The sequence below is a fragment of the Bipolaris zeicola genome, assembly GCF_000523435.1.
Source record: "Bipolaris zeicola 26-R-13 unplaced genomic scaffold scaffold_57, whole genome shotgun sequence".
Taxonomy (NCBI): domain Eukaryota; kingdom Fungi; phylum Ascomycota; class Dothideomycetes; order Pleosporales; family Pleosporaceae; genus Bipolaris; species Bipolaris zeicola.
Window position 1 is genome coordinate 42,945 of NW_006912106.1, and position 27,897 is coordinate 70,841.

General features: G+C 51.1%; 12 protein-coding genes across 12 annotated transcripts; 9 read left to right on the top strand and 3 right to left on the bottom strand.

The window, feature by feature from the left end:
- Positions 1 to 144: 144 nt before the first annotated feature.
- Positions 145 to 390, top strand: COCCADRAFT_93869 (uncharacterized protein; the record flags this gene model as incomplete). Its single annotated transcript, XM_007713231.1, has 1 exon — positions 145 to 390. A coding segment is annotated over one exon (246 nt), but the record flags the coding sequence as incomplete, so codon positions are not given.
- A 2,066-nt stretch (positions 391 to 2,456) lies between these two features.
- COCCADRAFT_93871 (uncharacterized protein) lies at positions 2,457 to 2,717 on the top strand (the record flags this gene model as incomplete). Its single annotated transcript, XM_007713232.1, has 1 exon — positions 2,457 to 2,717. A coding segment is annotated over one exon (261 nt), but the record flags the coding sequence as incomplete, so codon positions are not given.
- Positions 2,718 to 3,329: 612 nt separating this feature from the next.
- Positions 3,330 to 3,479, top strand: COCCADRAFT_93928 (uncharacterized protein; the record flags this gene model as incomplete). Its single annotated transcript, XM_007713233.1, has 1 exon — positions 3,330 to 3,479. A coding segment is annotated over one exon (150 nt), but the record flags the coding sequence as incomplete, so codon positions are not given.
- Positions 3,480 to 4,675: 1,196 nt separating this feature from the next.
- On the bottom strand, positions 4,676 to 7,336 carry COCCADRAFT_25559 (uncharacterized protein; the record flags this gene model as incomplete). Its single annotated transcript, XM_007713216.1, has 1 exon — positions 4,676 to 7,336. The coding sequence occupies one exon, from the start codon at positions 7,334 to 7,336 to the stop codon at positions 4,676 to 4,678; it is 2,661 nt and encodes an 886-aa protein (XP_007711406.1).
- A 2,093-nt stretch (positions 7,337 to 9,429) lies between these two features.
- On the top strand, positions 9,430 to 11,097 carry COCCADRAFT_93902 (uncharacterized protein; the record flags this gene model as incomplete). Its single annotated transcript, XM_007713234.1, has 1 exon — positions 9,430 to 11,097. The coding sequence occupies one exon, from the start codon at positions 9,430 to 9,432 to the stop codon at positions 11,095 to 11,097; it is 1,668 nt and encodes a 555-aa protein (XP_007711424.1).
- Positions 11,098 to 11,231: 134 nt separating this feature from the next.
- Positions 11,232 to 14,177, bottom strand: COCCADRAFT_4315 (uncharacterized protein; the record flags this gene model as incomplete). The annotated part of the gene is made up of 2 exons (XM_007713203.1): positions 11,232 to 14,106; positions 14,161 to 14,177. 2 exons carry the CDS (start codon positions 14,175 to 14,177, stop codon positions 11,232 to 11,234), a joined length of 2,892 nt encoding a protein of 963 aa, XP_007711393.1.
- Positions 14,178 to 14,492: 315 nt separating this feature from the next.
- COCCADRAFT_36036 (uncharacterized protein) lies at positions 14,493 to 15,656 on the top strand (the record flags this gene model as incomplete). The annotated part of the gene is made up of 5 exons (XM_007713235.1): positions 14,493 to 14,554; positions 14,610 to 14,851; positions 14,899 to 15,321; positions 15,375 to 15,524; positions 15,577 to 15,656. The coding sequence occupies 5 exons, from the start codon at positions 14,493 to 14,495 to the stop codon at positions 15,654 to 15,656; spliced, it is 957 nt and encodes a 318-aa protein (XP_007711425.1).
- A 369-nt stretch (positions 15,657 to 16,025) lies between these two features.
- Positions 16,026 to 17,327, top strand: COCCADRAFT_25563 (uncharacterized protein; the record flags this gene model as incomplete). Its single annotated transcript, XM_007713217.1, has 1 exon — positions 16,026 to 17,327. One exon carries the CDS (start codon positions 16,026 to 16,028, stop codon positions 17,325 to 17,327), a length of 1,302 nt encoding a protein of 433 aa, XP_007711407.1.
- A 617-nt stretch (positions 17,328 to 17,944) lies between these two features.
- COCCADRAFT_93842 (uncharacterized protein) lies at positions 17,945 to 20,022 on the top strand (the record flags this gene model as incomplete). The annotated part of the gene is made up of 3 exons (XM_007713236.1): positions 17,945 to 18,102; positions 18,149 to 18,434; positions 18,484 to 20,022. 3 exons carry the CDS (start codon positions 17,945 to 17,947, stop codon positions 20,020 to 20,022), a joined length of 1,983 nt encoding a protein of 660 aa, XP_007711426.1.
- Positions 20,023 to 21,468: 1,446 nt separating this feature from the next.
- COCCADRAFT_36039 (uncharacterized protein) lies at positions 21,469 to 23,082 on the top strand (the record flags this gene model as incomplete). Its single annotated transcript, XM_007713237.1, has 3 exons — positions 21,469 to 21,594; positions 21,645 to 21,731; positions 21,781 to 23,082. The coding sequence occupies 3 exons, from the start codon at positions 21,469 to 21,471 to the stop codon at positions 23,080 to 23,082; spliced, it is 1,515 nt and encodes a 504-aa protein (XP_007711427.1).
- A 363-nt stretch (positions 23,083 to 23,445) lies between these two features.
- On the bottom strand, positions 23,446 to 24,216 carry COCCADRAFT_25566 (uncharacterized protein; the record flags this gene model as incomplete). The annotated part of the gene is made up of 3 exons (XM_007713218.1): positions 23,446 to 23,595; positions 23,708 to 23,748; positions 23,958 to 24,216. The coding sequence occupies 3 exons, from the start codon at positions 24,214 to 24,216 to the stop codon at positions 23,446 to 23,448; spliced, it is 450 nt and encodes a 149-aa protein (XP_007711408.1).
- An 805-nt stretch (positions 24,217 to 25,021) lies between these two features.
- COCCADRAFT_25567 (uncharacterized protein) lies at positions 25,022 to 26,953 on the top strand (the record flags this gene model as incomplete). The annotated part of the gene is made up of 3 exons (XM_007713219.1): positions 25,022 to 25,047; positions 25,095 to 25,824; positions 25,874 to 26,953. 3 exons carry the CDS (start codon positions 25,022 to 25,024, stop codon positions 26,951 to 26,953), a joined length of 1,836 nt encoding a protein of 611 aa, XP_007711409.1.
- Positions 26,954 to 27,897: the final 944 nt, after the last annotated feature.

Genomic DNA, 27,897 nt, shown 5'->3' on the forward strand with positions numbered 1-27,897 from the left:
AACCCAACAATCTCACCAAAATAAAACTCGGCGCAATCATCAATTGCTAGCAACTCTTACCCATCAGCTTTTTTTTTCCTCTGCGCGACCCTCGTAGCGATCAAAACGCTGCTGCTCCCGTAAGCATACAATAAGCCGTCGCGGAAACCTCGGGATTGTCCCTTTTGTCGCTCCTACTTGATACGAGCGCTCTACACACATCCACAAACAAACTCGACACGAGCGAGCTTTGAGAGTCTGGGAAACTATCCCATTTTCATCTCCGGACGCACGACGCAACAATGTCCAACCAAGGATACTATCAAGGCCAAGGCGCTCCTCAGTACCCCCAGCAAAGGTACGTTTCACCCTGCTTCTCGCCGCGCTTGTTATTTGGGGAATCCCTTTTAGCAAGTGTTGTTGGAAGAGAGAAATAATCCGCAAGAGCAAAGAAACTGACTTTTTTTTCTTCAAAATAGCTATGGCCCTCCCCAAGGTGCCAACTACGGCCCTCCACCTCCACAACAAATGATGTACGGACCTCCGCAGGGCCAGGCCCCACCACCTCAGAAAGAGAAGAAGGACAGGGGATGTCTGGCTGCTTGGTATGTTGCTCCTCTTTCTTTTGTTCATTTTGCGTGTACACTCTTCGAGAGAACGACGAAGATAAAAGAATTCAAATTACCATTCCCACTTCAAACGCTAACTTGGAGAATAGCTTGGCCACCCTGTGCTGTTGTTTCCTGTGCGAGGAGAGCTGCGAATGCTGTCTTGAATGCTGCGAGTGTTGCGCAGATTGCTGCTAGATGACGTCTCGATGCAGTGTGCGATGAGATTGGAGGAATGAACGGGTTTCAATCGATTGGTACCATGGGAAGGTCATCAAGTCTGAATTATGGCTTTTGAGGATTCTGGACGCATTCCCAAGGTGATGTGGTGTCTTCATTTGCTTTTTTTGTTTCATCATTCAAAGATACACATTACTTTGTTCTGGGGGGAAAGATACCTTTGTACTTGTTTTCTACGCTTTTCTCCTATATAATACAAATTCACGGTTTGCTCCGGTGAATCCTTTTTCCCAATTCGTTTCTGACGTCAGTGGGTAGCTGTTGAACTCTCGCGCGAGTAGCTGTTCCTCTCTTGTTTACCGGCTCCTTTTATTAATTCATTCTACCACAATGTTCCGCACGTTTGCTCTCTCATGCTGGATGTCCAATCAATCACACATCAATTGAACGGGTTTACTTTTACTTTCTCATTAGCGCGGCCAATGAGAGTAAACCAGATACTAAGGCTACAGCCCTCTCACCCTGACTCACTCACTAGTCGCACACACTTGATTATCTCTCACTTACAGTGCACTGTCATATAAAAGACTCTCCTGCCCTTGCGGCTCTTGAGTCAAGCTCCTTGTCACGAACATTGACACGACAAGTCGGAATATGGATCGACCAAAGTACTGTGCTCTTTCCCTATTGATTGGCGATTACAGAATTGCTGACTGATGCGTTAGAGTTATCAAGAAAGAAGCTGCCCAAGATCGAAATCGGTGAGGACTCGGACTTGACGCAGATCTCCAAACGCAACGCGGTTGAGTCGCCGCTTCTCCGCCTTCCAGGCGAAATACGCAACATGATCTGGCAGTATGTACTGAGCAACCATTTCATCTCGATATATGAGCAACCCGGGGGGTCCATAAGAGAATATGCACGTTCCACAGAAAACAACAAACTCACTCCGGTTTCTTTGGGGAAGCGTCTTCTCAGCGCGAGTCGCCAGATATATGAAGAAACGTCAAACATGGTATATTCACTCAACACAATCAGCTTAAACTTCAGGTTCACCCTTGATTCCTTTGTCAGTCACAGCATACCCGAGAAACTCCGCCTTATCACTTCAATCGAAGTGCCCTACGACTATATAAAGTGTATAAATTAGGGCATTGCAAGAAGTTCCATGAGATATTTCCACATATCAAGCATATTTCCATCGATGATTATTTGATCGGGCACCGACATCATATCAAAGACTTCTTTTGGACTCCCCATGACATGGCCGAGAAGGGAAAGAAGAAGGCTGAGGATTTCATAAGGAGTAGGGAAGGACGAGATCTTGAGATTTCTTGGTATTGTGATTCGGATGGTTGGTGTTGGTTGGTATGTTTGTCTCCTAACACTAATAACTCTCTGGAGTTGGTATATGTGCATGCATATCGCATGACCCCCGGTCCTTGGTCATAAAGGAGGCAGATGGTCAATTTTCCACTACCCGCTACCAGGTGCTTGGCTTCAGAATGGGACTTCTTTGCATTTATATTCATGACCAAAACAGAGTTTAGAGGTTTTACCACTAAGTTACTCCGCGTGAGAACCACCCTTCGTAAAATATTATGAACTAAACATTGAAACTACGCCAGTGCTGGTAATGTGTAACGGGGGTCCAATCCACCCCTCCCCCTCCTCTTTGCCGTTTAAGATGTATACTTGCTCCCTCCCCCCCCCTTCTCCCCTTCTCTCTTCTCTTGTATCCTCTCTCTTTCGCAAGCTCAGTGCAGGAGCACTGTAAGCTATCTATTATCCATTATCAAATCTTCTTTTTGTTGCAACAAGGTCGCTTGCTTGCTTGTGTTTGTTCCTCTAGAGCGCATGTGGTCCTGGCGTGTGCTTAGATTGGTGTATCTGCGCATCGATGCATGGGAAGCAACTGAGAAAGTATCATATGCTCCTTTCTATATGTGATGGCGTAACGATGGGGAATTCGTAGGCTGTGTTCGCAAGCCGGGCGGAAGTACGGAGATGGGGGTGTGTCGTTCGAGTTCGGTTCGTGGTCCTTGGTCACTTCCTTGATTGACGGCGTGTATGTTGATGTCGTTGGTAGGAGCGGTGAATCGACACGGCTTGTTACTCTCCCAGACGCACTCAGTGTTGATGATTCCAGCCTAGGTCTTCGTGGTATCCCTCTGCAGGGGGTTACACTAAATCCAAGCGAGCCGTTCGGAATGATGGTCGAGATAATATCGTAGTCATGACGTCGGTCATAATCGCAGCGTTACAGTCCCAGGGAAGGAACGCAGTCCTCGCCCTCACATCAACGACTGCCGTAATCGGAATCCCGTATCACCCCCTCTTCTGTACGACACATCTTTCCTCTACTCACGCATCCCTTTTTATTTTCTCAACTTCCAACAATTCATCTCACCCTCAAACGGTATACCGCTCTTGCATCATCATCTCTGCCTCATCCCTCTTCGCAAGCACAAACGCAATCTCCGACCCCACGGCTACCACGACTGTCGCCACCATCCCGATCGGCGCTCCGATAGCCCCAAACCCCAAAATGGTAAAGCAGGTATACCCCGTGAAAATAGAAAGGTACATTACGCGAAAGAAGAGCAAGAAAAGGTCATCGCGTCTAGGCTTCGTCATAGTCACCAAAGCGGGAATCTTACAAAGAACAAAAAGAAGAGGTTGCAGCAAAGTAAGGAACTGGCCCTTACATGAAAGAAGAAAAGTAAAAAAGTAAAAAAAAACAAAAGGCGTTCAGCTCCGTGTCCCATCCGAACACCCACCACTACCACTACCACAGACCCCAGGTTTGCCAGTCTGACCTTGCTAACTATGTTTCTTTTTTTAGATACGAGACTGCCCGCTGCAGTTTGACGTTTGAATGTGTCTAGACTAACTAGTCAGCAGCCAGTGAGAAAGACGACGGATCACCCCCTGACCCAGCGAACAAGACCCAAAGAGGAACGATGGAACAATTGAATATTATTGTCAATCGGGAAATAATAACATATAGGGACGGGTAGCCGCCCCAGAAAGTTATTGATATACTGACTCGCGCATTCTTCAAACGGGGAGGGACAATCCTTGGGGTGGATATCTGTGTGTGTGTGCCCCACTGTCACGCACTTGAAGGGGCGTTCAGCCTCTTACTGCAAAGACGCGTCAGCCTTTTCTTTTGCTGCGCTGCTCTCAGCCCGCAGGGCCGCGACATAATCAGTGTGTAAAGCTGGCGAGGTTTGATTGGTCTTGTTCCAATTGTCTTGTTCTCGGCGTCTTCATTCCATCTGTTGTTGTTTTGTTCAACAAGGCCATGTCCAAAACAGGCACTACTAAATCGTGTTGAAACACAAGGGTCATTGCAATAGCGCTCGGGCCATGTCGGTTGCGAGGTTTTTGGCAGACTGTCAAACAGTGTCAAACTTTGAGTGGGTTGCTATGGATCTACTGAATTGCTATTTTCGGGTTTCGTCCTATCAAACAGATGGGAGGGGTTTGGAGGGTTTGGGGGGGAAGGGAATATGTAAAAAGGTCCGATTTGCAGCTGTTGTAGTACCGAAACTTTGTATGCATTACCGACATGAGCCATGTGGATGGTTGGTCTACGCATACGCAAGAAAGCTTTCGTGGAGCATACGGTGTCGTAAGATCGATTTGCTGCTAGTATTGTGTGGCGGATGCGGGATACGTAAACATGCAGGTCTTGGTATCGTGTATCGAAAGTCATGACCGCACGAACATGGATCATGGTGGCAATGCTATGCACATGGTAGGAAATCAACGTGTACCACCATGTAAACCCTCAAACGTGATCAAGACATTGGTGTGGTGCGATCTGCAAATGCAGGCAAGATTCAGGTTCCCGGGCTTGACTACAGATCTGCCCTACTTGGAAAAATACCAGCAACCCAAGTCTACCATCCCTCGCCATTCTCACCCAACTTGAATAGACCATTCTTCTTCTTATCAGCAGCCCACCTCTCACACCACACCTTCATCTTCTCCCTGCTGCTCGCGTTTCCCACATTGACTGTTGGTATTATCTTGTCGATATTCAGTGCACAACAGAACATGGTCAGCTCCCTGAAGCTGCTGTGCTCACTGTAGGGTACTCCAAAGCAACTCGCCCGGCTCCCGCTACCCGCTTGCGGCTTTAGATCTTTCATGGCAAATGTGCTTTTCCAGTTATCCGAATGTAGGACAGTTTGCACTTGAGGTGATTCAGTGAAGCGACCTTGAGGTGGACGATAGTTCCAGCCAGATGGTCGAAAACCAACAACACGTGAAAAGGTATCAGCGTAACCACGTAGATAGTCATCCAACGTCTCTGCTCGAATCTCAAAAAGTGGTGTCATATGCACCTGAGCAGCACGAGGATCGGTAGTCAGCAGCGCATCTAGCTCAGGGTCTTCAAGGGCCTTGCAAATGCGTTGCTTGTTGGCGGGGGCGTATATCTTGCTTTTCAAAGCTTTGGCGATGCCCGTGCATATGCGTTCCTTGCCAATGCTGTATGTGCCTACCACGACAAGAAGGCGACCCCGCTCAGGACTCTTCGGCTCCGATGGGTTCTCCGGATTAGAGTCCTTTTGTACAAAGTTGACCATACCTTGCCCGGCCCGTTTTCGCTTCATCTTCTCCCATCCGTCCGACTCATCAGCACGAGTCTTGCTGAGGCTAACGCACATGTCTGCGCAAGCCTGAATGACCTGCTGTTGTGGTGGGAAGGCGTACTTTGGGTTGAGGTAGGTGGTGTCAAGGTAGCATGCGTCGAGCTTTTGCTGTCTGCTCTTTCCACTGACAGCGTCTAGTACGTCTGGTCGAAGTAGTGGATGCTCGACATGTGCTTGGCAAGCGCGGAAGTCTCCGCAGTGTAGGACTCTCTGCAGCTTTTGGTTCTTCCCTTTGCCGACTTCCTTCTCAAACAGGAAAAGAGAGCTACCTGGACAGTGGTTTGCTGATATCATCGTCACGAAAACGCCTCCAGTCCCTGGCACTTCGGTCTTCACTTCAAAATCTAGGTCGACCACCCATTTCGGGTCAACCCGAAGTTGCTGTCGGACTAGATTGCCTGTAACTTTACTGCAATAAATGGGTCCGTGCTTCCAAGATGCACTAAGTCCAACGTAGTGATCACTGTGAAAGTGGCTGAGAAAATAAGCGTTTTGGCCCTTGACAGCACCATAGCGAAAAGCATCGACGGCAATAAAAAAGCCCGGCATGATCTTGTAGAATGGACAGGTGCGCTGGTAGGCTGGCTTGCCTCGCGACTTGTTATTCTCAGCTGCCGCACTTGCCCATGCTGCATCTTCGGCATGGCCAGCCATGAGCTTTGAAAACGCAGAGCTTGGCTGAGTGTTGGGCTTCGCAAGCTGAAATGGGTTTGCTTGGCCGGGTTTCGCTGGTCGCTCAGGTCGCTTGGACATCTTTACACTACTGCCAGCGGTTGGTTTGCTTTCCTGTTCTATCTTCGCTGTGGGGAGCAGAAGTGGCTTGCCGTCCAGGCACGCGTTGACGTGAACAGACACATCTTGTTCTGACAGTCCAGGGAGACTATTACCGCATATTGGACATGAAGGTACATTGGTATCGTTTTCTTCCGTTTCCTGTTTGATATCCAGTGCATCATTTTCGGGGAACAGGAAGGGCGCCTCAGAGTCGTCTGTATCGCCCTCCATCTCCAGCCTCTGTTGTTCCTTCATCCAACGCCTTTCATCGTATTCTTCACCCTCAAGCAAATCGTCATCCTCAAGACCTTCGTAGTCCTCGTATTCCTCATCATTGGGGATAATTGTGGGTTCTGGCTTGGGTGAGGGGGTGCGGGCTATTGAAGGTTCAATGCTTTCCATGGGTATCGGATCCTCGGTCTCTTTAGCAATTGGTGACTTTGCACTATTTCTTCGCATAGCCATACCTGGACTTGTAGCAGGCATCTCCGCTTCGTCTTCGGACTCCGAATCGTCTACAAAGGGACCTGATCTCTGACGCGGCTTCGACGCTTGTTTGGGTGCATGAACTGCAAGAGCATCCAGAGCGTTGCTCTCAGCATCCGCCGGTGGGGGCGACGAACAGGCTGGAGGTGGGGCTACTGGTTCTTCACTGACTTTGCGCCGCTTGATGCTGCCACCATTCTCATTATACCGATCCTCGCTGCCCGAGTCCATGACGCCATTGTTCTTCTCGTCGCTCCAGCCAACATCCTCCTCATCGTTTTCGAGCGCAACAGTTGGATTTGAGCCTCTTTCCTGTAGGAATATGCGGTTGTTGATCTCTTCGGCCTTCTTGAAGAACGTCATAATGTTGCCATTGGGCGTCCCTGCTGGCTTCTGCTTCTTGCCATTGCTCGCAGAAGTCGACTTCTTGGCAAAATCAGCAGGCGTGAGCGTAGTCTGAATGACATTCTTCTTTGGCGGGGGCGTATTTGTGCTCGGCTTGGGCGTTGCTTTCTTTGTCGCGGTTTTAGTGGCCATGGCTGCGTTGCTTGACGAAGAGCGGGGCGGCGAGGGGGGCCGTCCAGTTGAGGGGCTCAATTTCGACGACTCGGACAGCGTGCGGTTCTCTCGAGGATTCCTGAACATGAGAATGGCTGTTCCACATAACCGAGCGTCGCTGAAATGCTGTTTGGTCTATGCTGTGGGTTTGCCCCAGTAGCTGAGTGGCGAGCGCATCGGTTCAAGGCGCGCCAAGATAAACGCGTGGACACGTGAGCGTCATGCACGCTTGCCACTTTGCGTCTATTCCCTATTGTATGTAATGGCGAGGAACCTCCATACCCACGTCCTTAAACAACGAATACTTTTGGTGAAGTCGAATCGAGGCAATACTAGTTTATTGTTTTTTATTTACAACTTCTCCAGTAAGCGCAAGTGAGGAGGTAATTCAATGTTCAAGAGAGCCAACGTGATGTCGCCTATTTCTCACTTGTTAGTACAAGTCCGCAAAAATGAATTGTGTAGGGATATAGTAAACCTATCCTGATTTTTATGACACATACGACCATAGGCGAAAAAATCCCTCTGGATCCCGTCCGTTCTCCACACGATAAACTTTCGACCGGCGGATTAGTAGTTAGGTGGGAGACCACTAGCGAATCCCCGCTGTCGTATGTTTTTGCAGTATTTTTTGAACTCGATCCCAAGATCACGTGACGGGCCTTAGTATATTCCGTAGTATTAAAGTACCCGAAGGCAGTCTACTAGGTAGCCAGCGGAAGTAGAGGAAGGGGAGCGATGGTAAAACTTCGGATTACGTGACATATTATCGAATAGATGGTTTTAATATATTATGTGCCTACCTTAAGCAATGACTACTTTGTCGTAATAAGGGGATACTTAGCCTTAAGCTTTACTTATCAAAGAGATTGAGACGTAATATTACGGTATTACGAAGGGTTTAATCCATCTGACGTCTTCCCAAGAAAATCTCCCTATCTACTCCACTGCCCCTACTTCCACTGGCTATCTATAAACTACCTAAACTACAGAGTTCTAATACTGACTGTATATATTACATGTTTAATGGTTAGTACGTTCTATTGTTGGATGTAGAAGCGCTCGTACTCGTTTGGCGATATATATGATCTACCCGACGACAGATCCACATCTACCCGCGTTCTCTAGAGGCTCCGCGGACTGCAGAGTGCCTTAATCCTTATTTCGGTATTTCGGCATAATTCTTGTCACACAGAGTATCGAGTGCCGTCTTGGGAGCTGCCTAGCTAGGCAAAATCTTACGGTTATCCTGTACCTACTACATGTTGATGACAGGATTGCTGTACACTCATGCGGTCTTTGAATCCTGCTAAAAGCAAATGCTCCCCCGTACCCACTAATCGCTTTCACAGCTTGTTAGGTCTGAGTGGATCAACGCGGCAGTTCAATCAGTTCTCCCTTTCGCAGTCTTCCATTTTTACTGTAAGACATTCCTGTATGAGCGGGATTCTGCTACTTTGAGGGTGTCTCACAATCCTACAGCTCATCAAGAGCGAAGAGCGTGCATTCATCCTACGATAGTATGCGCTTTGCCCATTTGATCTTGTCTTACAGGCAGAATGCATGCTCAGCCTGATGAACACGAAAGGCCGACTATTGAACTGCCCCCTTGGCACTGTATTGGCAGCCTGATTCTGCAGATCTCATGTTGTAGAGTGCCAGCATGAAAGAAATACTAGTAGGCTTCTCTCGAGCTGTCCATCCGCAGCACTAAAGTAACCTGAAGCGGCCCACAAACTACCCAAACCACAGAGTCTCAACATCATGATTGTTGTGTTTTCAGCCAAAAGGGGTGTCTTTGGTCATGTTGATTTGACTCTTGAGGCTATAGTTAAGCTTGGAGTAAAGTGACATGCTCGATCGACGTTTTATGTAGATCCTCTAGCATGTCGACTACATAGGCTCCACCACAACACTGTCAAAGTACACATCCTCTTCTATCAGACTCCCAGGAGAATCGCGCGTAGATAGCTATGTATTCGCAATAATTTCAACGGCCTCTTTACCATTGCCGAGGTCCAAGCCCCACGTCTCCCCACATCTTCTCCACATCTCCATTCAGGACTCCGGGGAAAGTAATGCCAAAGTGAATATATGTATCACAACATGAAAAATGCCTGCTTGAATGCAACCCAGCTCTCCGAAGCTTTACAAAATCACACAATCAACACCGCAAAGCCATGTGCTCACCACCAGACCAACTCTACCATCCCACTTTGAAACAAGCCTTCCGCGGCAAACTCAATTCGTCAACACTGGAATTTTTCAACTTAAAATATGCACGCATACCAGCCCGCTACCAGGATTCCATATTAAACGATGAGCCGCTGAAGGCAGGAGCAGACGGCGTGGTAGACAATACTCGCTTCGGCCCCTCATGTCCCCAACACCGCGCAGCCCAAGCATGGGATCTAACGCTGATCGGCAGCGCGAAACTCAGTTATGCCCAGGGCCAAGGCCCCACAGAGAGAATGGACGAATTCGAATGTCTAAACTTGAATGTCACAATGCCAAAATCAGGTCTTGGCAATGCTCCTACAACGCCAGGGCGCAGGCACCTACTCCCAGTCTTTGTATGGGTTCACGGCGGCGGGCTGAGTATGGGATCGAATAACTGGCCGCAGTATCAGATGCAGCGGTTCGTGGAGCGTAGTGTGGAGATTAGAAAGCCCGTGATTGGGGTTGGGATAACCTATCGCGTTAACATGTTTGGTTTCCTCGCGGGCGAAGAGATTGGGTCGCGGGGGAATATCGGATTCAAAGACCAACTGCAAGCGTTTCGGTGGATCAAACGACACATTGCGGGGTTTGGGGGCGATCCGAGTAATGTTACTGCGGTGGGAGAGTCGGCAGGTGGGATATCGCTTTCGACACTGCTTTGTGCTAATGTGGGAGATGAGGGGTTGTTTGAGAGAGTGGCGCTGATGAGTGGTGAGGTAACGGTGAGGAAGTGGCGGAATAGGTGGTGGCAGCAGAAGATGCTGGAAGATCAGTCCTCGCATCTGAAATTGGAAAGAGGGGATGCCGAGAGCAGAAGGAGGGCACTGCTCGAGACAGATGCGGAAGAGCTGGCCCAGAAGATGCCAGTGGTACAACAATGGACTATGGCCGTTGATAATGAGTTTTTCACCTCCCGAGTGACAATCGAGTCGGTCATGGACGGGAAGAGCGAGGTGCACAAGCCTTCTTGGTGCAAGGAGATTGTGGTAGGAGACACAGCGCATGATGGCACTGTTCTCAAGGGCAGGATTCTCGACCCCCCTGATGCGTTGGGTCGACTCAAACAGGCATGTTCAAAATACCTCACGGCATCTGAGACGCAGAGTCTTCTAGCCGTGTACAATCTGGAAAGACCGTTGCCAAAGAAACAAGAGGCAGAACGACTACTCGAGCTGGTCGGCGACCTGCGCTTCCACTTGGCAGCACTGTCAGCATATCGAGGCTGGAAAGCTGCTTCCCCACCAAGACGCGCTTCACGGTATCATTTCCATGTTCCTAATCCTATTGACGGTCCGTTCAAGGGCCTATCTTCTCACGAACTCGATGTCGCGTACCTTCTTAATAACTTTGAAGAGCATCTAGACGAGCACAACAAAAGGGTTGCGCGGGCAATGCAGGACCATTTTATTAGATGGGCCAATGGTGAGGGATGGGCCAAGGAGGGTAAGGTCGTAGTGTTTGATGGTAATGGAGTAACAGAAGTTGACGAAGATCGTTACGATGCCATCTATCGTAATGGAAGAGGTGCAATATTAGAAGATATTGGACTGACCAAGCTGTGGCACGTTGCCGACGTGTGGCAGGGTATACGGCAAGAGGAAGAAGAACTTATCGAGTCGAAACTATAGTCAACGTAATGCTATGAATCGTGTTGGTAGATAACTGGCGTATAATTTCATCAACATGCTATAGTTCAATCAATAGTGCAATAATTTTTGACCTAGACCAATACGCCGCTTTAGCTCATGCTTTGAAGAGAACTCTATGCTACATCGACAAATGCTCGCTTCTTCCTGTTCTTCTTCTCTTCCTCCAGCTTATCCACATCTTCCCATCTGACCAACTGTGCCTCATCCACTCTCTCGCCCACAAATCTCATGGCTGCAACATTGAACCCAATCAGGTCCTTGTTACCCATCAACGTACTCCTGAGGTCGTTGCGCATACCTTCAATTACAGTCTTCAACTCTCTGCTTGCAACAATTTGCTTTTGATGTGTCTTTAGCATGAAAAAGAGAACCCGGCACGTCAGGGTAATGTTCCATTGCTTGCGCACCCAGATAGCGAGAAAGGTAAAGAGAGCAGGCAGGGAAGAAAAGGGCAGGACAAGGAGTGCGTCATGGAGTTGTGCTGCGGGAATCTTGGCAAGAGTGTTGAGGACATGGCGTTCGGCTGATATGTTACCGAGAGCCAGGAAGAGCGGATCGCGCTGCGGTGATGCAATCTTGGGGTTGGACTTCTTCTGAATCTCCCAGTCACGAACAACCTCCAGGTCTACCATGCCCAGATCCAGGGCTTCTTGGATACGTTCACCGGCCGTGAGAGTGGTAATGGTTTGTTTGCTGGCGTCGACGGCTTCGGCGCGTTCACCGTTGGGATCTTCCTCATCTTCTAGATTTGTTGCCAGTGTCTTTTCGTACATTTCTTCCAATTCCCTTTCCCTCTCTTCCTCGAGGAAAATGGGCTCATCTGATTTTGTCCAGATACGTATGCTCTTGTCGTGGCTGGCTGTGACGATAAAGTCACCGGTCCGCGCCACGGTCATGGCCCAGATCTCACCGTGGTGGCCCTTGAACTTCTGAATCTGCTGGAACTTGTCACCGTCCCAGCTCTTGATCGTCCTGTCTTTACTGGCGCTAAACAGGAGGTGGCGCTCATCACCATCGACAGGATGCGGGATGAAAGAGATCTGCATGATGCTGTCTTCGTGGCCAAATAATGCTTTGTGGCAATCTCCAAAGTCCAGACCCCATATACGCACATTCTTGTCAGCGGAACAAGTGGCGATGAGTTTACTATCGCTGGAGATGGACATGTTGAGGACGGGCAGTTTGTGGCCATAGAGGTTGAGGAAGAGCTTTAGCGAATCTACAAAGAAGACTTTGACAGTATTGTCGAGGGTTGCGACGGCTAGTAATCGTGAATCGGGCGATACATGTACGCTTAGAACGTCGTCATTGACCTTGAGAACACGGGACTGGATAAGCTTGAGACGAGGCATTGTACGTTTGGTTCCTGGTATCTCCTCCTGGATAATGTCGAAATTCCAGAACTTGACCGATTTGTCTGCACTGCCTGTAATGAGCGATTTGCCATCGGGATGCACTTGCATTGTCCACACGGCTCCTTCGTGGGCAGAAATTTTGTCGAGTAATGTCGATGCTGCGATGTCATACAGTTCAATATCGCCATCTTTCGTTCCTACGACAACAATCTTATCTCCTGGAAGGAATGCACAACACAGTGCATATCCGCACTCCAATGTGCGCAAACAATTCTGCGTCTTGACGTTCCAGATCTTCAGGCCTCCGCTCGACGCAGATGCTAGCATGCGATCGTCCGAGCTGAGTGCGAGCGCGCGCACGTCGTTCCTATGCCCGGAGAGTTCAACGGCTAATGTCCGAGAATAGTCGGGGGCTTCCTCGCTCTTCGACTTGCTCTTATGCGGAATCTCGTAAACGTCGATGAGGTTGTTGTTGGTGCCGACAAGAAGCTGCAACTTCTTCGATCCTTTGATATGCATCCAAGCAACCGACCTCACCTTTCCAGCCGTTCGTACGGTCACATATGGCACAAATACTTCGCCAATCTCAGCATCCGCCACATTGACCTTTTCGTCTGCCTCCGCCTCTTCCTGCGCGTCTCCCTTTGTTTCATTTTTCGCCTTTTCCTTCCTTCTCTTTCTTTTCCTGATCAAGCTCTTCCTGACCTCTTCTGGGGTCTTTATGCGCCAGATCTCAACAGCCTTTTCTGCACCATGCACCGCGATGTAGTTGGCCTTTGAATAGAACGAGATACCCTGTGTTCTGTCCTTGCCCTGTCGGTATAGTATGCCTCGTGGGGTGAGGTACTCGAGGTCTGTCGCTTCGCCAATCTTTGAACCGGCTTTTCGCAAACCGGCTTGGTCAATGGCCCACACCTTGAGTTCTCCATCGTTGCCTGCTGTTATACACCCACTGCCGTCTGGTGAAACACCCAACGCCCAGCATTCTCCATTTGTCTGCGCAATGTGTGTTTCGATGCAGTGCTGGGTAGTAACGTCCCAAATCTTGATCAAGGCATCTTTGCTAGTAGAGAGCAAGAACGCCTGGTTCGGGTCCATGTCAACATCTCCGTCTTCGGCATCATCCTCTTGGGGCGAGTCTTCGGGGTGGATAAAGTGCAAGCCGGTAATCTGACCTTTGTGCCCTCTTAGCTTGAACAAGCCTGTTTCCGAAACCAGATCCCATATAATAATGTCTGTATCTTTGGAACCACTTGCTAGTCGGACGCCGGTCTGGTCGAAAGCAAGTACGGTGACTGCGGACTTGTGGCCGTTGAAGGTGATGATGACGGTTGACGTTCGCGCATCCCAGATGCGTATACTGCCATCTGCGTAACCAACGGCGAAGACATCTGGGTCCACATCGCTTCGGCGAATGACAGTGACTTCTTCAGTGCATGAATTATCTCGCCACCGGCTCACAAGCTCGCTTTTCTTTATATCCCAGCACAGTACCTCCTCGTTCGCAGCGGCGTATGCGCGTCCGGCACCAGCAGGCCTGTTGGAGCCCGGCTGGGTCAGGCCTTCTGGGGTCCAAACGATGTTCGAGGTAGCAGTTGCGACCACGCCGAAAGCGTCCGTCTGCTCATACTTGCTGTGTGAAGGTCAGCAGAAGCTTTACATGGGCTGCGCCGCCAGCGCGCATTACCTGTAGGATTTGACCATGTTGCGCTCTTGTCGTCAATCAATTTCACTATACGTGAGACAAAAATTATTTCAAGGTGCTCAAGCGTGACGACTCCAACTCATTGCGCTTCTTGCAGAACATGTGCGACTGTGGGCGGCTGTTGGCTGTCGAGATGCAAGGTCGCATATTTCTGGAAACTTTTTAGACAAGGGCCTGACCCCACGACTGGCGCTAGGCCCACCCTCCAGCATCACCACAGCACACCTCCGTCCTCCGCATCACCGCCCGACTCGAGAGCTCCCCGCCCGACATTACCACCTCCCTCACCCTGCGGAGAAGCTACAACACCCACAATGCTTCTTCTCGACTATCAGAACGTTCTCATTGAGTCCCTGCTGAGGGACCGCGTCAATGGGTTCGCCGTGCCCCGCAGCCTCCCGCTCCGCCGCCAAGTAGCTAACAGCACACAGAGGAGCTCCCGCCAACATTGACCAGGTCGTCTCCGACTTTGACGGCGTCACCTTCCACATCTCGACCCCAGAGACCAAGACCAAGATCCTCGTGTCGCTGCACATCAAATGCTTTAAGGAACTCGTCCAATACGGTGCACAGGCTGTCCTCGAGCGCGAGTATGGGCCGTTCATTGTGGAGCCAGAATCTGGATATGACTTCTCTGTCCAAGTAGATTTGGAGAATCTGCCAGAGGACCAAGGTGCGCATAATTGTGTGTTGACGAAGAAAAGCGCTGACGGTATGCAGAGGCCAAGGATGACCTGGTCCGCCGCGTAGCCCTCCTCAAGCGAAACGCCATGGCTGCACCCTTCGAGCAGGCTTTCGACGAATTTCACCAGCTCCAAGAGGAGGCCTCCAAGTACACATCCGAGTCGGCGCCGCAAGGTGTGGCAGAGGGCGGTGATGTACGCGCCATCCACTACCGAGAGGAGGAAGCCATATACGTCAAGGCCAGTCATGACCGTGTAACTGTTATTTTCTCAACAGTGTTCCGTGAAGAGACGGATAGGATATTTGGAAAGGTTTTCCTGCAAGAGTTCGTCGATGCCAGGCGAAGGGCTATTCAAAACGCTCCCCAAGTGCTGTTCAGGAACGACCCACCTCTTGAGCTACAAGGCATTCCCGGAGTCGACACATCCGGCTCTGCTGATATTGGCTACATTACCTTTGGTGAGTAGAGATGCAGTAGAATGTGTATGACTGTGCATGGCTGACCAGTACAGTGCTTTTCCCTCGCCATCTTACAAACCAACGACGAGCCGATGTCATCTCACACATCCAGACGTTCCGTGACTACTTCCACTACCACATCAAGGCCTCCAAGGCTTTTATTCACTCAAGAATGCGCAAGAGGACTGCCGACTTCCTCCAAGGTATGCTTGCCACAGATATGCTCTTTGTAAGCTTGTTTACTGACTTGTCTAGTTCTTCGCAGAGCTCGTCCCGAGGCGGAAGAGAAGGAGCGCAAGACGGCCAGCGGTCGTACGTTCAAGGTTCAGGCATAGATCAGATGAGAAAGCAGACTACAATTGTAACACGACATATACAACCCAGAATTTGTTCGTGATTGCCTGATACATGGTATGCTCATGCACAAAGTTGCGGAGAGTGAGTTGAAATGGTCAGACAATGCACTACACCACAAAAGCAGGACTTGGTGATGTACATGTTGATGATGCAAACCCACAAAAATGCCAATTCCTCAAGTCACACGAGATCCTGGCCCAGCCGTGCTCTTGAATGAAGCCAGCAATGCCCGACTAAACCATTTATGGCCTAGTGTACAAGTCGCGACGGTCTCAGCGAACGCGTCCCTCAGTAGGCGTAAACCCTGACGTTCGGCCAACTAGTCAACCCCGCCTCTCCAGTTCACAATGTCTGAAGCGACGAGGCCGAAATACGACAATCTCCCAGGCATTGACACAGCACCTGACATCTACGAGACGCCAGAACTTACCGAAGACGTGTCTACAGTACAAGCTTCCACCGCTGTTTCCGAATCAGACTACGGCGATGACGACGACGACAATGATTACTCGGCAGTCCGTCACCAACGCCTGCAGCCAGATCAGGCCCGCAATCGTTTTCAGCCTGCTCGAATAGACGCCCGCGGGGTTGACTTTTCGGACAATGTCACCGCGCAGGGCCAATCCTATCGCACATCTACACGGCGCCAGCGGCGGCGGGGCGAGATATTAGGCGATGCCAGCGACGAAGAGGAGGAAAGCTTTGCACAAAAACTACTAAGGATCAAGCGAGAGTTGGCCGCGTTGGAAAATGAGTACGAGCAGAAGATTGAAAGCGGGGACAAGTCTAAGATTGAGGAGCAAGATCCCAAGGAGATGATGGAGATGATAGCGAGCAAGGTCGACACAATTTACGCTGCACATAAAGGTGGCGCCCGAGGCGCACAGGCGATACTCGATCGCACAGTGCAGAAGTTCGACAGCTACAAGCCCTTTGATCCCAGCCCCAAACTCACCAAGGCCATTGCAAACCAGCCGCCACTACCAGGCACACAGGTACAAAGAAGCCAACTGGAATTTGTGTTGAACCAGGCAGCCGAGTTCGATAGGCGCATTACGCAGCTCGAGGGCAGTCTGGGCCTTAATGGAAATACAATGCCCGAGCTGAACGATCACACGCCTTTCCCCGTGTCGGCGACTCTAACGCGGCTGGAACAGACTATGGGCCTAATTGGAGATGCTGCATCAAACAACCTGGACACAGTCACGCAAAACGTCAAGAAGCTTACGGCCGAAGCAGAGCACCTGAAGGAGGTTCGCGAGGAGGCGGCAGAAGCTGGTGCGGGCTCGAACGATAACAGCTCGGGTACATACTCTGACCAGGAAGCGAAGATCAACGCCTTGTATGGCACTTTGCCTTCTATTGACAAACTATCGCCCATCCTACCGCTAGTCCTTGAGCGGCTGCGCACACTACGACTCGTACATACGAGTGCTTGGCAGGCTGACGAGGTCTTGACTGAGCTTGAACGTCGGCAATCGGCGCAGGAACTAGAAATCAAAAAGTGGGAGCAGCAACTTGAGATTTTGGAGAAGGACATCAAAAGGGCAGAGACAGCCATGGTGAACAACATCAAGACGGTCGGGGACGACGTCAAGATGCTAGAAGGGAAGATGGCTAAGCTGCTTTCGGCAGACCATGAGGAGTAAGATGTGCTGCGGTAGACGAATTTGGAGAGGCACGTCTTGAAATGGTCAGCCACATAGTAGACATACGCACACGTCTTGGCAGCTCGGTTCGCATATCCGATCACGCGACGTCGATCATGTTCATATACCCACTAGGTGTAGATAGCAGTGTCCTGTGTGGCCAATGCAGAGGAACACGTTGCGTGCGTGTGCAGATCCAGGCCGTGAGGAAGTGAAGAGATATCGTATTGAAGCGAGAGTTTGTGTGTTGGGAGCTATCGATGGGTTGCCGTCGGCGGAAGCAAGGTGCCAGCCAACCGGAGCACCTGGCTCTCCGCAACAACACAGCCGTGAAACCTTCATGGCGGCCCTGCAGCCACCGGCCGGTGCTTGGCTGGTGCAGTCGTCATCGGTGAACTTGAGGGGAAAGCATCCACCCAGGGCAACAATCTTCGCCCGGTGGCCGGACAGGGTTAGGTGGACCGACTGTGGTGTGAGGGCGATGGCAAGGCATCGGCGATTCTCAAAAAGCTTATGCCGACCAAATTTATCATCAACGAGCTTCCTCTTTCCATTGCCTCAACACCACAGCTTGATTGCCCCGTGCTGCCCGTTTGAAGCCCGCCGCTGCAGTCACAATGGGCAAGCGCAAGAACGAGGCGCCTGCCAACGGCATGGCCAAGAAGAAGAGGGCCATCTCAGACGATGAGGCGCATAAGAACTTCCGCGACGGTCTCTTCGACAGCAAAGTGCGCGAGACATACGCCAGCGAATACGCCCAGTCGCAGCCGTACGCGTGAATGCTGCAACATGCACTCAGTCCTTTCTGACAAGATCCACAGCTACAAGCACGCCGTCATCCAAAACCTGGTCAACGACACGCTCCTGCGCAATGTCCGCAACGAAATCCGCGAGCACATCCACTTTACGCCTAAAGAGACGGACATTTACAAGATTCACCAATCTGGTGATCTTGCCAATCTTGACGGCCTTCATGACTCGGCGCTCAAGCGCTTGCCGTCGCTTCTCACTCTCCGCGATTCGCTCTATTCATCTGCGTTCCGCAAGTACCTATCTTCGATAACAGGGTCCGGGCCCTTGAGCGGGGTCAAGACAGACATGGCTGTGGTAGGTTGCGCAAGCCAGGGTTTGGAATATGGTGCTGACCAAACCACAGAATGTCTACACACCAGGATGTCATTTGCTATGCCACGACGATGTCATTGGAAGCCGTCGCGTAAGCTGGATTCTATACTTGCTTGACCCTGACATTGAATGGAAGGCCGAGTGGGGAGGTGCACTGCGACTGTACCCAACCGAGGATCTTGAGACGCCAGATGGTGACAAGGTCAAGGTACCGCAACCGGACTTTTCGTTATCAATTCCGCCTGCATGGAACCAACTCTCCTTCTTCACAGTACAACCTGGTGAGAGCTTCCACGATGTCGAGGAAGTGTACAGGAGGGGCGTAGAGGAGAAAACAGAAGAGGACGGTGGGCGCATCCGCATGGCCATCAGTGGTTGGTTCCACATTCCACAAGAAGGGGAAGAGGGCTATGAGGAGGGTCTTGAAGAAAAGCTAGCCGAGAAGAGTTCGCTCGCTCAGCTCCAAGGAGGAAAGGCTGACGTCTTTGATGAGCCACAATCACATTGGGTCGAGAACCCATATTGGGAAGAACAAGCGAAGCAGGAAGACGACGAGCTCACAGAGGACGAGATTGACTTCCTCATCAAGTTCATCAACCCAAATTATCTCGTTCCAGACACCGTGGAGGAGCTTTCGAAGATGTTTTCTGATGAGTCGTCTTTACGGCTTGCGCAATTCCTGTCAAACAAGTTCTCTGCACGGTTACGAGAGTACCTCGAATCCAAGGACCACGAGGCGGTGCCTAGCCTACCCACCAACCCACATCACAAGGAGTCGGTAGTTGGAGTCGCACGCCCACCACACAAGCACCGCTTCCTTTACCGCAAGGCCGTCCAACCCATACCAACGACTCCATACCCTGAGAACGACGGCATGACACCATACGACGACCTTGTAGACATCCTCTTCCCCCATCCCGCTTTTATGAAGTGGATCTCGCTCGTAACAGGTATCACACTAACAAAGAGTAACATCTTTGCACGCCGTTTCCGTCGTGGTCTAGACTACACGTTGGCAACCGCGTACGAGGAAGAAGACCCACAGCTCGAAGTCTGTCTCGGCATCACACCTTCGCGCGGCTGGGGTGATGAAGATGAAGAGCCTGAAGAAGCTACCTCGGAGGAAGCCTCGCAAAAAGGCAAGTCGAGCAAGAAGAAGAAGAAGAACAAGGCCAACAAGGAGAAAGCAGCCGAGCAGTCCAAATCGGAGGAGGAGGTCGGCGGCTACGAAATGTACATGGCCGGCGAAGACGACTCGGAACACGCCGTGCCCACAACCTCTGAAGGCTCAACCTCGACCGGTGCCGGCCAGCGCCGAAAAGCAAAGGCTGATCCCGCCATTTACAAATCCGCTGGCGATGACGAAGACGACGGTATCTTGTTCAGCCAGCCGGCGGCGTGGAACAACATGGCTATCGTGCTGCGTGACCGAGGCGTACTGCGCTTTACAAAGTATGTGAGCAAGAGTGCCAAGGGCGACCGATGGGACGTGTGTGCCGAGTATGGGGTTGAATTTGGCGAGGACGAAGATGATGACGACGACAATGACGACGATATGAAGGATGACTAAGGGCTTAGGGGGTTGTATGTGTAACGACCTTTTTCTTTCTTTCTTTTTGTACCACGGTCCAAAAGGGGAAGAATGGAAGGGAAAATTGGAAAAGGGGGAAGGGAGAAATATTTCACGGGGTTTTGTATGGAATGAGATGGTGGGTGCTAGACCGCCGTTCTAACTATGGCTTGTTAACATGATCCGCTCGCCCCGGTTGTAGGCTTTGTTGAATGCTCAAGTGTCGCTTCTCCGGGCTTGATTGCTAGCTGGTTTGAACTGGTTCAGATCCGCCATGTCGAGGTGGTGGTACAGAATGTGGAGTGTGGAGGGAGGGAAGAGGATTCACTGCTTCCTGCCTTTACCGTGACGCTGCTTATCGCCAAGCCTTAAGCGCCCTCCATGTCTCGTCGGGTACCGTTGGTTTCAAGCACGGTACTAATAGAAGCAGTCGGTATACCAACTGTAAAGCTTTGTTCACCTCCGACGAATTATATATATCATGGTGCTTCCGATAAGTGCACCCAATCCGGATGTTATGCCGACAGTTTGCAATTCTAATCCCATCATAAATCTGATCAATCCAACTCCCATAACAACTAACCTAGATACCAGTATTCATCTTGGATGCCTGCAGTCGGTGTGTATGGTGAAGAGACGTTGCGAGTGCCCCACCATCTCGGCGGTGTTCCCAAAACTGTACAATCGGGGTGACCATGTCCGGCTCTTAATGGTAGATTGCATGTTGGAATGAACTAGCATTCCCGTAGTGCTTACCATGATCTTACCGTCTATTATAGACAATGAGTCAAGTTTTGCAAAAGGCCGAAAGTTTTTTGGCGCTGTGCAACTCGTAGTGTGTTCCAGAATCCATTGGCTATGCATAGAGGCTGACTAAACGTGTCCATGTTTGTAGAAATGCGAGACGGATTTTTCAGTCTGCAGGCATGGCGCGGGGCAAACGCGAGATCCTGGCAACATTGTGTGTGGCAGGACCTCGGTATGTCATTGAAGTGCGGATCGCATCAGTACCAAGCGGCGAAACACAACACAGTTCTGAGGCAAGCGAGGCCCCAAAAGTACTGTGATGGGATGATTTTGTCGCGTTGCACGAGCCATGAATTGCGCAAGCAATAACAGCTAATGTTTGATCAACGTGCTTGCTGTTGTCATGTGCTTGTGAGATTGTGGTGTGAAACTGAGGACAGTTGCGCTTGGGCCCTGACGCCATAAGGCGAGGACTGCGCTTAAAGTTCGACTTCCCAACGTCCATCCTTACTCCACTGTTGTGGTGCTGAACTCGACTTCCCCCCCCCCTTTACTGACACGGCGTAGCCCTCTAGCCCACACCCGCCACACTCCGAGGCCTTTGCGACGACACAAAAAGGCCTACACGCCCCGAGGCACGTCGATTGCACCCCTAGCCACTTCCTCAACGAGCGTGAACGGCGCACCGGTATCGCCGCCATGGGTCTCTCCAAATCCACGAGGATCATGATCCTCTTGGGCATCGACACGGCCTTTTTCTTTGTAGAGTTGATTGCGGGATATGCAGTGCATTCCCTGGCTCTTGTAGCCGACTCATTCCACATGGTGCGTATATGTGGTCGCACGCGATAGAGCGGATACTGACAGATGCGCAGCTGAACGATGTCATATCACTTCTCGTCGGACTATGGGCAGTCAAAGTTGCCAGCCAGAAAACCAACTCGAAGACATACACATACGGAGTGAGTTGGCACCGTCATCATGCGCGGTACACTTGCTAACAAGACGCAGTGGCAACGCGCCGAAACCCTAGGTGCCCTAATTAACGGCGTCTTCCTCGTCGCGCTATGTCTCTCCATCTTCCTCGAAGCGATTCAGCGCTTCGTCGAACCTCAAGATGTCTCGCATCCCATGATCATCCTTATTGTCGGTTCCTGCGGTCTCCTTTCCAACATTGTCGGCCTCTTCCTCTTCCATGACCACGGTCACGGTCACGGCGGCCATTCGCATTCACACGACGAACATTCACACGCGGAGGAGGGACACTCTCATGGTGCGCATTCTCATGACGACCACGACCACGACCATGCCGTTGCGGATGAGAGCAGTAACACCGCCGTCTCTGTGTCTGTAAAGAAGAGCAAGCGTCACAGCCGATCCCAGTCGCGCAACTACGCCACCCTGGACGAAATCTACGTTCACCCCTCTTCTTTCAGAAATAGCATCATTGAGTCGTCTCGCCTGCGCGACGAAGAGGCTGATGACGAAGAAAACGTAGAAGCAGAGGAGGAGCCGACTGAGCGTACTTCGTTGCTTTCCAAGTCTAAGAGACATGGGGCACATGGTCACTCACACTCAAACGGAAAATTCAAGGAGAACCAGCACAAGGATCACAAGCACACCAAGCCTAAACAACAGTCTTCTGGTGGCGGTCATGGCCACTCTCACGCTGATCTCAACATGCGCGGTGTCTTCCTGCACGTCATGGGTGATGCTCTGGGCAACATTGGCGTCATCGCTACTGCCCTGTTCATCTGGCTTACCGACTTCTCATGGAGGATGTATGCTGATCCTGCCGTCTCTCTGCTCATCACCGTGATCATCCTCCTCTCTGCCCTGCCCCTCTGCAAGGCCGCGTCCCGCATCCTGCTCCAGGCCGTTCCTGAGAACATGTCTATTGATGACATCACCGACGACATCAGCGATCTCGACGGTATCGTCTCTTGCCATCACCTGCATGTTTGGCAGCTTTCTGATACCAAGCTCGTTGCCTCTCTCCATGTCCAGGTTGACTTTGACTTCAAGGGCCAGGGCTCTGCACGCTACATGGAACTCGCGCGTCAAATCCGCGAGTGCCTGCATGAATATGGTATCCACTCGTCGACTATTCAACCAGAGTTCTGTCTGAATTCCAGCCACGACCACTCGGCGCATGGCTCAGACGATAGCGGCGCGGAGGATGCTGGTCGCAGCAGCAGGAACCCGAGCGTGAGAGGTGCACCTGACGCTTGTCTGCTGGAATGTCCCGAGACCTGCGGAGGAGGAAAGCAGTGTTGTGACCCCGGCACTACCGGACCCAACGGTTGCTCATAGACATGTTGTGTCATTGTTTTTCTGCATTTCCTTTGTATCGCACGCCTGGGCACTGTCTGTATTATAGGATTTGCGTGTCCGGTAGCCCGGGTTTTTCTTTGCGTTGTCGATGTTTCTTCATTCTGGTGAGCTGCTTTTCCCAACAAAAGCGTGCGTGGGATTGTTGTGGATGACTGAGGAGTGTTTTAGTATCGGCCTTTACGTGACGAGGAAAGAGGCAGGCATTGTATGAATAGTCCAAGAGAGTAATGAGCCGAGGCGGTTTTCTTACCTCAAGCCGCCCATATGCATTGACCCTCAAGGTTACAGCGTGCCAAGTGCTGCGGAGTGCGCAAAGCGCTGCTGGTTGCAGGCGGGTCGAACCTAGCCACCGAAGCGGGCAGTATCTCCATGACCCTGAGACAAGGCGTTGTGAGTGCCAGGGATGTCCTGATTCCATGTTGTTGGTCCGCCGTGGGCCGCCACTGCTACTATGTATGCATGTATGGACACCCCGTCTACTGACAAGCGCGTCTGCATGCCTTCTAGAATGCTACCGCGTCCCAGGGCAGAACGGGCTTTTGGCGGATAGCCCAGGTAGTTCGCTGGGGAGCATGCTCGGGATTAACACGGGTATGGCGCTTACTACAGGATCAAGGGCGCCACTGACATCTACCATGCCTGTATCTGTAAGTGAGAAAAGCTTGAAGTGCGCCTTCCGTTCTGGGCGTCTTGGCTTCGCGTGACTGTGACGGCATCAGGGTAAGCCAAGGTTGACTTGAACACCACCACGCATGCATGTGGCTTGAAACATCACCATATCTTCCACCATACACAGAGCCACAGATGCAGTCTATAGCGGATGGCCTAACATTACCGGGATCGTCAAAGCGTACGGTAAACGGTAGGGCTAACACATTGCATGCCCTTTCCTCGCCTAATTCTCGGTGCTCGTGTGGCCACATCGTCCATGCGATCGGTAGGCAGACCGACTAAATTAGGGTGCAGCTCCACAACGGGAGAAATATCTGGCTGTTCACCGTCTGCCCCGTCGTCTTGGAGAAGCTTATCTCTCGGTGTCCCCCGAAACAATCTTAACAGGCCGAGGTGGTTTGAGTCGGTCCCAGACGCCGGATAGAAGAAGGCGATGGCCATAATCCTCGTCCGCAATCGGCGCGCAAGTGGGTCGGCATAGCAAATTTTCGCACAAGAATGTCATCTGGATGGCAACAGATTCCTGCACTATTGTGGTTCGATGTTTGGCCTCATGGAGGGATGTGCGGTTGGGACTATGAGTTGCCGCTCGCCTCCCCCAATCCGTATATATGTAAGCGGCGGCCTAGGTGGTGTGCGGCCTGGTGACAAGGTGCAGCAACTCTAGCCGCATACCGACACAATCGACGAACCAAACCGAGCGCATTTGTATTCCCTCAATTTCCGGCATGTCGGCACGCCTTGTTGGATGTATGGGATGCCGGCCATTAGTTGGTGTGTCCAAAACACGAGCATGAGAACGTAAGATCGCCAGGTTGGAGCGCCGCTTTCGGCAGGTGCTTGCAGCCATGCTAACACACTGGCAAATCGCTAATTCGCATGCCGAGCGGCGGCGGAGCAGCTAAGCCGCCAAGGGAAGGCTTTGGCAAGCTTTGCACCGGAGCACAGCTTCTATTTGGCTAAGGGTAGAGCTATCAAGACGTTACATCGCCTTGGTAAATTGCTTGTGCGTGGTTACGCCCCACACCGCGACACCAAGAGGCGAAGAGCGACGCGGTCGGTTATAGTAGGACCATTCAGTGGATATCGCGCATGTTGGACGAGGGGGTGGGTTAAATATGGAGGCCATCGTCTTTCTTCTGGACATGCTCCAGGTGGTTTCGGTCCCTTTCTCCCAGGTCACACTTGTTGCTCTTGCCCTGCCTTCCATTGACCTGGTCTTTGGTTGCGATTGAGCTTTGGAATCATGGCGTCCGCTCACGAGACTACCGCGTGAGTTTTACCAGTCACTGGATTTGACTCGACTAACCTCACCATAGCGCCGAGGCACTCCAGCACAACCAGCAGGTTGCTGACCAAAACCCCCACGTCTACGGCGCTACCGTAAACGACTCCAACGTCGCCGGCGCGCACGTCTCTCTCGAGAAGCCTCACATTGATGGCTCCGACTCTGCTTCCGTCGTTGTCGAGGAAGATGGCATCGGTGGTGTCAAGCCTACCGCCGAGGATCTTGCTACCCTCCGCAAGGTTGGAGAGCCTCTCCCCAAGAGCGCTTTCCTAGTCGCCATTGTCGAACTTTGTGAGCGCTTCACCTACTATGGCGCCTCTGGTATCTTCCAAAACTACATTGCTCGTCCTCGCAGTGGAGAGCAAGGTCGTGGTGCCCTGGGTATGGGACACCAAGGAGCCACTGGTCTTTCCACCTTCTTCCAGTTCTGGTGCTATGTCACCCCGATTCTTGGTGCCATCATCGCCGATCAATACCTCGGAAAGTACAACACGATTGTCATCTTCTGCTGCGTCTACATTGTCGGACTCATCATCCTTACCTGCACCTCTATCCCTGCTGCGCTCGATAGTGGCGCAGGCCTTGGAGGCTTCATCGTGTCCATTGTTATCATTGGTTTAGGAACTGGAGGTATCAAGTCCAACGTTGCGCCTTTGATTGCCGATCAGTACAAGCGAAGGCAAATGGTCATTGGCCGTGATGACAAGACTGGCGAGCGTGTTATTATTGATCCTGCCATTACCATTCAGAGAATCTACATGGTAAGCTCTCTCGGTCTGTAAAGTTTTGACATTATACTAAACATCTCAGATTTTCTACTGGTGCATCAACGCCGGATCTCTCTCGCTGCTTGCCACGCCTTACATGGAACGCGATATTGACTTCTGGCCCGCATACCTTTTGTGTCTTTGCGTCTTCTTCGTCGGTCTTCTTGTCCTTGTCCTTGGCCGCAAAGTCTACGTTGTCCGCCCTCCTCAGGGCTCCGTCATCACGAATGCGTTCCGCGTAATCTTCATGATGATCAAGAACCGCAACATGAACGCTCCCAAGCCTTCCTTCCAGGCTGGTCTTGGAAGGGATACAAACCTCCGCTGGGACGACCACTTCGTCGAGGAAGTCAAGCGTGCCCTTGTCGCTTGCCAGGTGTTTGCGTTCTACCCAATCTACTGGGTCATCTACGGTAACTTCTCCACAAACTTCGTCACCCAGGCCGGTCAAATGCGCAGCCACGGCATTCCCAACGATTTGATGCAGAACTTTGATCCCATTGCCATCATTGTCTTCCTGCCTCTGGTCGACCAGATCCTCATGCCCACTCTCCGCAAATACAAGATCCGCTTCCCGCCGATCAACCGTATCGTCACTGGTTTCTGGATCGCTGCTTTGGCCATGGTTTACGCTTGCGTCATCCAATACTACATCTACCAAGCCGGCCCCTGCTACGGCAAGCCTACCCTTTGCGATGCCGATCTCGTAGACGGCGTACACCAGGGAAACAACATTCACATTGCAGCCCAGACTGGTGCCTACATTCTCATCGGTCTCTCTGAGATTTTCGCCTCAGTCACTGGTCTTGAATATGCTTACACCAAAGCGCCCCCTGGCATGAAGTCATTCGTTCAGTCCATGTACCTCCTTACCAACGCTTTCGGTTCCGCCATCTCCGAGGCGCTGAACCCGCTCCTATACGACCCCGCTATTATGTGGGTGTTTGCTGGTCTCGCCATTGCTGCCGTCATTGCAGGTGCCTTGATTTGGATCATCTTCCACCACCTCAACGACACTGAAGACGAGATGAACCAGCTTGACCAGGACATGGACAAGGACCCGGCTATGCGCAAGAGCAGTGTGAACGGTCAGCACACAATAGATATTGATGAAAAGGCATAGATGGCCTCGGGAGATGGTAATGTTAGCATGACGATAATATGTTGTTTAGATAGTAGCTATGATACCAAAGATGAATACCAATCTTTCTATTTCGACATTACCAGTTCCTGAAGACGTCTCTGAAACTAACATAGATTGCTGTGTGGCTGATAAAGTTAGGGTAGTCCTTGTAGAAAATAAGGTTTGAGCTGGATGGGTTTATCCGTATTACGTGAAATGGTTTGAGCTTTTTATCGAATCGCAGAGGGACCTGTGTGACTTTGGATATACAAACACTACATACCTACACGTTTATGTGTAGAAAACCAACTGTACACTTGAACTAAAGGATACAGTCGATGGGTAGGGCAGGGTGGAGTAGCCCTGTTGCCAAGACATTAACCGAGCCATAGCGCGTATCCGCAAACCCATGTCACTGCAGGTTGAACCACGGATCCACTTTCTTTTACCACTCTAGCTCATGCCTCTGGATAAGTGAACAGCATACGAGCCTTTTGCGTAGTGCAAGTTTCCGCTGTTGCTATACTTATAAATGCTTACGCAGGCAAAGCCTTGACGCCACCCAACTAAGCTTTGCAATTCGATAAATCAGCATCCGGCTAGCTTCCTTTGGCGCGCCGTTTTTCCCTTTAGGCCCCAGCCCCATGTTCCCTGGTCCTCGTGTTTGCGCAACCAGTCTGCACGCGTTGGGAGCTCGATTCGCTAGCCCCCTTGGTTCGTATTCTTCCCCATTTGGATGCCGCGTGTTCAAACATATCTCACATATTGGGCGTAGTAACACGAGGGGTGTCTCCGTACTTTACCGCTGACGCTGCTATTTCCAGTTCATACCACTACCCCTTTCAGCCCTGTCAACGTGCACGCCTGTCATATATCGACCCTTCTACCCCAGCGCGCATCCACTCTTTCTTTTTCTACTACACATTCAGCCTTGTAATCGACGC